This window comes from Cebidichthys violaceus, unplaced genomic scaffold (assembly GCF_023349555.1).
Source record: "Cebidichthys violaceus isolate CVI_PGR_0920_01 unplaced genomic scaffold, fCebVio1.0.p SCAF_14, whole genome shotgun sequence".
In the NCBI taxonomy this organism is placed as follows: Eukaryota; Metazoa; Chordata; class Actinopteri; order Perciformes; family Stichaeidae; genus Cebidichthys; species Cebidichthys violaceus.
Genome location: NW_027176307.1, coordinates 5,040,938 through 5,049,273, shown reverse-complemented (window position 1 = coordinate 5,049,273; position 8,336 = coordinate 5,040,938). Strand labels below are relative to the sequence as shown.

The 8,336-nt window shown below is 40.1% G+C and overlaps 1 protein-coding gene across 1 annotated transcript in view; it reads right to left on the bottom strand.

Annotated features, from left to right (window-relative positions):
• Positions 1-2,417: 2,417 nt before the first annotated feature.
• lama4 (laminin, alpha 4) overlaps positions 2,418-8,336 on the bottom strand; it is a 32,316-nt gene continuing 26,397 nt past the window's right edge. Inside the window, exons 30-40 of the mRNA XM_068708562.1 lie at positions 7,960-8,093; positions 7,514-7,678; positions 6,193-6,346; positions 5,904-6,097; positions 5,585-5,774; positions 5,312-5,467; positions 4,389-4,548; positions 3,756-3,883; positions 3,568-3,661; positions 3,098-3,217; positions 2,418-3,005 (exon numbers count right to left, since the gene is read on the bottom strand). Coding sequence (XP_068564663.1) covers positions 2,860-3,005; positions 3,098-3,217; positions 3,568-3,661; positions 3,756-3,883; positions 4,389-4,548; positions 5,312-5,467; positions 5,585-5,774; positions 5,904-6,097; positions 6,193-6,346; positions 7,514-7,678; positions 7,960-8,093 — 1,641 coding nt within the window. The 3' untranslated portion in view covers positions 2,418-2,859. The remainder of the gene's footprint in view (positions 3,006-3,097; positions 3,218-3,567; positions 3,662-3,755; positions 3,884-4,388; positions 4,549-5,311; positions 5,468-5,584; positions 5,775-5,903; positions 6,098-6,192; positions 6,347-7,513; positions 7,679-7,959; positions 8,094-8,336) is intronic.

Below are 8,336 nucleotides of genomic sequence, written 5' to 3'. Positions count from 1 at the left end.
GTCTCGCGCCTCCACTGTGTTTGGTCGAGGGCTGATGACGTTTACCATGGAAACGGCGTATTTGGCAATGCAGAGCATAAGTTGCAGCTTGCGATTCATATTCATTCATCACATATCTCTTTGGCTCATGAATATTGAAATATTGAATATGTATTTTGTATATATTAATTAAGTCTCTGTCTCTTCCACAGGTTTCTGTAGAACATTATATGGCAGACTTTTGAAAACGGAGCAAACAATGTAACATAAACCTGATGTAACCTAATAAAATGCAATAAATAATGAATTAAATACATATATTTAAAGCGTTCGTTATAAGTCCAAGGCATTGAAAATGTGTTGAAGTAGTTTTACTGCTTTCTTTTCCACATACTTAACATTTACATTTATGGATAAACAAATTGCCTAAAAAAATAAAGGATTCTACAGAACCTCCGCTTTTTCTTATCATCCTGTGATTCCAAATAATTTCTGGTTAAACAGGAGAGAGAAATGATGTTAGATTCTAGCCAATCATGCACCAGAAATAATTTCTATTTAAACATAAGAAAAATAATTACTAGTGTCTGTAGTTACTATTTCTTCATCACAGAATATACAGTTATTGGGATCAATGTTGAACCTTTGTCTAAAGAGTTCTCCTGATGAATATGTATCTTTATATACTTTGAAATGAACCTCTTTGGCTTTTGGAGGTAAAGGTAACTTTACAGAAGTTGATGCATAATTTCTTTAATGTAGGCTGACAAAATGTGTGAGTTGCTGAGTTCCTGCTGAATTGCATGGGTAATATAACACTTGTAAAGAGACTACGGCTTACTTTGTTTTGAGAAATCTTACTTGAGAAATTGTGTCCATCATTCATCAGTGAAGGGAGACTGGAGAGGGCAACCATGAGTAGTAAATATGCTTCTAATAACCATCGGATTGTTTACGTTGCAATCATTTTACTGGAAATAAAAAGCTGCAGAATTTTTCAAAAGGTGAGCTGTTGCTACAATCATCTAATAAGTGGGTGACGGACCAAATCCACCCAGTCACTGTAGAAAAGAGACCTATTTCTAAAAAGAATGAATCTGCTATTTGAGATGTGTGCGGTGTGAAATTGTTTGTAAAATAGCGTTCAATATAACCACTTATAAATGGAATGAGAACAATTTTACAGGTAATTTATGAACAAAAAAGTCGCAACGTAGAAGAAAATCAATACCACAAATATTTAAAAAACAAGCAAACATGGGATAAAATACCAAAAGCTGTTGTTGTTCTAAGACAGGAATTTAATATTTGATTTTGAAGGGTTCCATTTACACAGTCAAAGTCAAGACCATCACTTTCCTAATCTTTTGCCATGGTAGCTTTCTTCATAGAATGAGGTTTTCTTCTCCAAATGTCAAAGTGTAACTTGTTGATGGTCTTTGTTAGACATGGAAAGAGAATGAGCTGGATGAATGCACCTTGAAAGACTTTCCATCTTTGTTCTATATGTGACCTAAAAAGAGAAAGATCTTGATTGACGTTCATCCGTGTTGTTCCATAAAGTTTCCCTTATTTTTGCATGCTTTGTAATATGCACACCAATTATATTGATATAATGGGGATACCATATGCTGCCACAAGATGGCAGGCATGTATAACTCATAACACACCTTTTTTTTCAAGTGCAATTGTAAACCAGATGCTTCTGAAAATAAATCTGGATTCGAAGCGGCTCAATATGTGAATTCTTTAGAAGAATTGAGAGTATTTCTGCTGAAGAGAGATTAAGAAATGGGCAGCCTTGTTTTATGCCTCAATAAAAGGAGTGACTTCTCCTTTAAGGAGATTTCCATACACCAACCTTTTAAGAATACAAACAGAGCTTTTCGTTCTCTGTTTCAGTCTGAGGTTGTCACAAAGCCTTGTGTCATTATACATTTGACTGATTTTGCTAAGAATATTCCCTGGGTAAAAGTTTGACCATTGCAGAACAAATATTACAAAAAAAGTGTAAAAGTTTCCTTTACATTTTATTTTTTTTAAGTTTTACCCTGCAGAGCATTTTCTCAAGAAATTAAAGGATGATTAAAATATAAATAATAGTTTCCGCATAGCTCAACCTGAAACTGTTCCCCATCTGTTCTGGCTTTGACATTGGGCTAACTCTAAAACAAATCATGGAAAGATGTTTTAAATGTATTATCGAAGTCTTATTTTAGGATTCTAAACCTGCAATGAAAAAGTTGAGGAAAGGGCACATATCATAAATCTATTGATTATTCTCACCTAATTCTACAGTCTATACAGTATACATAAGTATTTTTTACAAATAATTTGAACTGTACATAAAGAAAGATTCTAAAGCAACAAAAAGGCCATAAAAACTACATGAAACGTCCCCCGTTTTAGCAACCGTGCTTTCAATAAAAACCCGTACATGGATGTAAAATATGTTTTATTTATCAGAAATAAAACTGTACAGAAAGAACATTTTGAACATGAGCTTGTACAAAAAAAAGTGTCATTGTGAGTATAAGGTGGGATAGTGGAACATAAAACGCATTAACATCTTTTATATTATGTAAAAAGTCTAAATCATGGACACACTGTAGGTTTCTCAGGATGGTTGTGAGTCTGACATTTTCACCTTATACATCTTTTCTGGTTAATTTAAAATTTGGGACAATTTGGTCGTATTCTTGGCATGAGACATTGTCATGTAAAAGAAAAAAAACATACAAGAAATAAATGAAAAAATTACAGTAGAAGAGTGAAACAAGGACAAACAGTGACGATACTTCTCTTAATGGTTACGTTGGACAGAAAAAGCGTTTTGTAACGCATTTGGTCAGTGCTGTATTGGGGATGGCATGGAAGTGTTCACGCTGCGGGACAGGTTCCAACGCTGACCGCCCCGCTGACCAGAACGGCTTTGCTGAAGCTCACTCGGCTGTGATTGACGGTCAGGTTCCTCATGCAGCCCACATAGGGCTTCCGGGTGGCGATGCTCTCTGGGAGGAAAAGATCTGAGGAAGGAAGAATGCGCCGCACGATTAGAGAGACGTGATGATAGATGAGTACGACGGGAGGAAAATCAGAAATGTGTTCCTGGGTTTACCTGGAGCTCCGCCAATGAACACTGGCTTCTTGGTGTCTGTGGAGCCGGGGTCCAGGGGACCCACCACATGGTTGACCTCAGAGTCCACATCCAGCTGGACGACGTTGGCATCCCGGATCACTGAGATCAAGCAGGATGGAATGCATCGGTTTAGCCAAAATAAATCCAAACAAGCTGTCAAGAATGGCTGTTTTTATAATGGAACCAAAGCACTGTGGCTTACTATTAAGAGTCTTCATACTTTTTAATAGTATTAGTAATAGTATTTAAAGTATTCAGATACGTTATTGAGGAAAAGTAGCAAAACCACAATGTAAAAAGTCTCAGTTACAAGTAAAAGTCTTGTATTTAAAAGTTTAATTCAGTAGAAGTAAAGAAGTGTTTTCATAAAAATATACTCAAATATGACAAAAAGTTTTTTTATTTTTGATCAAAGTTACCAACTGTAGTTTTAATTAATTAATTCTCACCGGTGATTCTGTGCCAGTTGCCAGCACACAGACCCAGTTTCGGTGACACCTTTGTGAAGAACTCATGAGACCCATCGTTCACAAGAACCACCACCTGGAGACACACGCCAACACTGCATCCATACTTTTGAACGGAAGGTGCATGTTTGATCAACACATTGTGTATTTTTTCTGTGCCGATGACTTACTGCCCCTTGATGAATGTACATGGTGAAGTAGCCCTCAGCTGTGCGTACATTCAGCAGGACCCCCGATGCCACGCGGGGGCGCACCTCCATCACCAGCTCAAATCTGAGCCCCAGGTCCAATGTTTCATCTGAAGGAGGAGAAGCAGAGCGAGCGAGATGAAGTGAGTTCTGGGGTACCTCATCCACTCTGGGCCTCACCTCTCTGCCACATTAAACAGCCGGGTTTCTCTGTGGTGCGTGCACGTGTGAAATTACTCCCCTCGTTCAACAGCTGCAGCTTGGTTCCCAAGTTCCTTGGGGCCTTTCCCATCCCTCCCTCCCTCCCTCCCATCCTCTGCTCTCCCCTCTCAGTAGAGACACAATTTCACCACAGTTGCACCGAGGGTATCTTGTTCCCCCACCCAACCAAACTCTCTCCGTGCACACGGGGATGGTGAGAGACCAGCCGGGGCTTGTGAGTTTTTTTCCAGAAGGGAATCTAATGAGCCGCCTAATATAACAGATGTTCAATTTCGCAAACAGTTGCCCGATGTAACATACGGGAAGAAAGATTGCACAGAATCAACAATCTTTGCATTCATAGAAAGCGTAGAATTCCTTTTGTCTCCCATTAAGAAACTACTAGAAATGTACCCAGCACAACATATCCTCCTTCCTCTGAGAAGTATGTTCCCGCCTCAGAGAGTCCCTCGAAGCACGGGGTGACCCCAAATGTCTCTGCCACGGAGGACAGCCACTGTCCGTCAAGCTGAAGGTTCTTCAGGCAGCCGGTAAAGCTGTACGCAGAGTTCCTCTGAAGGGAGACACACGGAGATGCATATCAGAAGGTTAGATAAACATTATGGGGTTATTCTTCAAAATCACAGGGAGCTGGATATTTAAGTGATTTGTAAGAAAAATAATAATTTAAATTCAAAAAGTTGAATTCATAACCAATAAAACACATCCTGGCTCAGTTCAACTCAGGGTTTTTAAAGATCAAATTACATAAGAGCATTTTGGCCAGGCATAATGGGAAAAAATTAGAGGACTTTTTAAAAAATAAAATTTTAAGAAAGTCAAAATGTCCAGAATAAGTTCGAATTTTTAGTATTAGTGCCAGACATGAGAAAATATTAAATCAGAAGAGGAAAATTATTTATTGATTTATTTTTTTGCATTTTTATAATAAAGTCGTTGTCATTATTGTTGACAATAAAGTTGAAATAGCATTTTAAGAATAAAATTGAAATTTTGAAAATGAAGTATAATCGTTGAGAGTACTACAACTACCATTAGCGCATATACTAAAATTTTGACTTTATCCCTCAACATTTTGACTTTATTCTCAAAATGCAAAATGAAAGAAAAGCCTCCTGTCATTTGTTCCCCTTATGCATGTACAGTTTTGTGCAAAGATTGCCAAAAACATCTATTAATACCACTTAAAAATAACAGAAATTTGTAAGAGGTAACTCTTTTATTCAGAGCTACAGACCTTGATACAATATTTGTGTTTCAAATGGCTCATGCTGTGTTAATTGTTAAATCTCTTCCACATAAACTTGAATCCATACCTGAATATTCTTTTGGGCCCTCTCTGGAGGAACTCCCCCGACATAGATGGGACTGCTGACATGCCAGGAGACGTTTCCTCCCTGAGCTCTGTCTTCCAGCACCGTGAGCCCATCAATTATTAACCGCCCCATACTCCCATCACGGATAAAAACAACCTTCAGCAGGAGAAGAGGAAGTAATCGTCACCGTAGAAATTGTTGACACACAACTGAACGTGCATCCACCCATGCATCCACTCAGTATTGACAGATGGAATAAGTTCATGAACTTACATTGTGCCACGCCCCGTCGTTGTATTTCTCCTCGCTCCTAATTTTGACTCTTTGGTCTGCTACGTTGAAGGTGTACACAAGTTTCCCGTGGGCCAGGAAGAGAGCCATGAAGTTGTCCTCTTGGACATCCGATACATAAAAGATGAGGCCAAATGACGAGTGGGTCTTCAGAGACAAGGAGAAGTGGGACCTGGAAGGTGGTAGGCGCATTAAGTCATGCGTGCAGGCAAAAAAGAAAACCCTTGAAAGAGTGCAGAGTGAGCTTTCGAAACACACTTGACATTGAGGTTACTTGTAAAGTGTTCCTCGGTTGACGTACCTCTCGGAGAGGGAGTCTGGGAGGTCTGTGTAGTGCTGCCTGCTGTTGGCGATGCCGCCGTAGTGGAAGGCTTGGCGGGTTGCTCTGGGACTTGAGGAGAGGTAGCATGGCTCGACGTTCAGCTCTGATGGCTCCTGGTCATCGCTCTTCAGTTCCATCAGGCCCAGTGGGAGGCTGGACTTCTCCCTGCTAACCTATAGTGTATTTGTTGGATGTCAGGATGATGCAGATCATCGCAACTAATTTCAGATGCTCAAGAAAGTCAGTTTTGCAGCACTCTTTGTTTTACCTTTTGTGATTGGCCCTGTTTGGCTCTAGAAGTGTGTTCCCTGTGCCTTGACAGCAGAGCAGCAGGGGGGCGCTGGACTGGACAGTCCTGCAGGGACGTCTGGACCTTCTCCGCGTATCGCTGGAAGTCCTCCGGCTCAATGTCTCGGTCCTGTCTACAGAAATACAGGTAGAAGAGTGCTAAACATGTAAGAGAGCTCTCAACACACTAGCATGTCTCCATAGCAACAAACATGTCCTTAAGTACTCACAGCCTAATATGTCAGTCTCTTCCTCTCATAGAGGGATAGAGGGTAAAGCCCCTACACTAAACAGCAACAATCATACAATAAACAATAAAGGTGCTACCTAGAACCATATAGGGTTCTTTGACTTGTCCTCATAGGATGATCCTCTTTGGTTCCTGGAAAACCTTTTATAAAGGTTCCACCTGGAACCGTTTCAAAGGGCTCTACCTCAAACCCAACATAAAGGGTTATACCACCTGTGAATGGTTCCACCCAGAACCCTCTTTTAAAGGTTCTATACATAATCTTTCCACCTTCTAGGGGTGCTAACAAGTACCTACCCAGGGGGTTCTAGCTAGAACCTTTTGATATTCCAAGTGTTTCATCTAGAACCCACTCAGGGCTTTACATGAGGTTCCTAAAGGGCCTGGGCTGATGTGGTACAGTCCAACCCACAACAAGGCCCACAAAAAAGATCCTCCCAGTGTGTGGACTGGGAGGATCTTTTAACACCCATGCTTTCAACAATCCTTAAAGAACTCTTTCTTACAAAAAGGGTTAGGATTAAAAATGGTTCTTAATAATAATAATAATAATAATGCATTTTATTTGTAACGCACTTTTCATTCATAGAATCTAAGAGTGCCACAGAGCCAGTACATAGTAAAAACATAGTTAAACAAACTATAATAAAAAACTAGTAAACATAAGCATAATAGAAAACAGTAAATGAACAGAAACACAAAATAAGTAGCTGACAGTGATTTAGCACAAGGTCAGAAACGCCTTCCTGAATAAAAAGGTTTTTAGACCAGTCTCAAAAGAGTCCAGTGTCTGTGTTGCCCTTAGGTGGTTAATGGAACCTTTAGTCTTACAAAGAACCCTTGATGCCCCTTTCTTCAGAAGAAAATGGTTCTGGGTAGAACCTCAACCCTGCAGGAGGAACCCTTTTAGCCAAATCCTCGATTAGAAAGATCTCAGCGTTGCAGTGTGGAGTGATATGAAGGGGAGGATTTGGCCAAGTGTAACCTGTAGGATAAATCTGTTGCATCCCCTCTTACTTTAGGCTGTCGTGACTGTTCAGTGGGGATCTACCTGTTGATATAGGCGTAGCTGATGCAGCCTGTGAAGTTCTTGAAGCTGCTGCTCGGCGACCCTCCGTAGTAGAAGGTCTTCACATCAGAACCCGAGGAGGATCTTGTGGCAGATGACGGACGTTTCTTCTCCTGCTTGTCCTTGTCGTCCACCAACAGCGAATACCTAAGGTGAACAATTCAACCAGTCAGTCAGTTAATTGTGACACTTATTGTTATAAACCAAATCGAAACATACTATAACCAAATAAAATTCCTCTCAAATACAATTTCTAACATGGAGGTTCTAAGAAGAGTTTAACATTCTCCATGTTTCTGAATTTCTGTCTAACATCATTCATTTGAGAGGAAAGAGGATGTAGAGATGGCTAGACTCAAAGCCCAACACAGTTGTTCACAAAAAGCAGCTGTCGGCAGGACACTGCAGCTGCCAAGTTGAATACTTACTTCTGGTTGTTTACTGAGGCCACTAAGAAGTGCGTCCTTCCGTCATTGTATTGTTTCTTGTGCGATTTAACTCGAGTGCCTCTGGAGTTCAGCACCACGGCTCCATTCTCCAGAGAGATACTGAACTCATCAGACTGAAGTGGGGGAAAATAAGGTAATAGCTATTATATAGCAGCACAATTACACATTATTACAAAGACATCCCAGGTAGAATTCGGTATTTGGTCTTTTTATGACTAAATCATACTTGTGCTTATCCTCGTTTGGACCCCAAATCCATTGAAATTGCACAAATAAATGTTTTCCCACCCAACCATTTGAAATTTTGCACAATACAACCCCCCCCCCCCCCATGTGTATAAAAACAAAGATGCGCA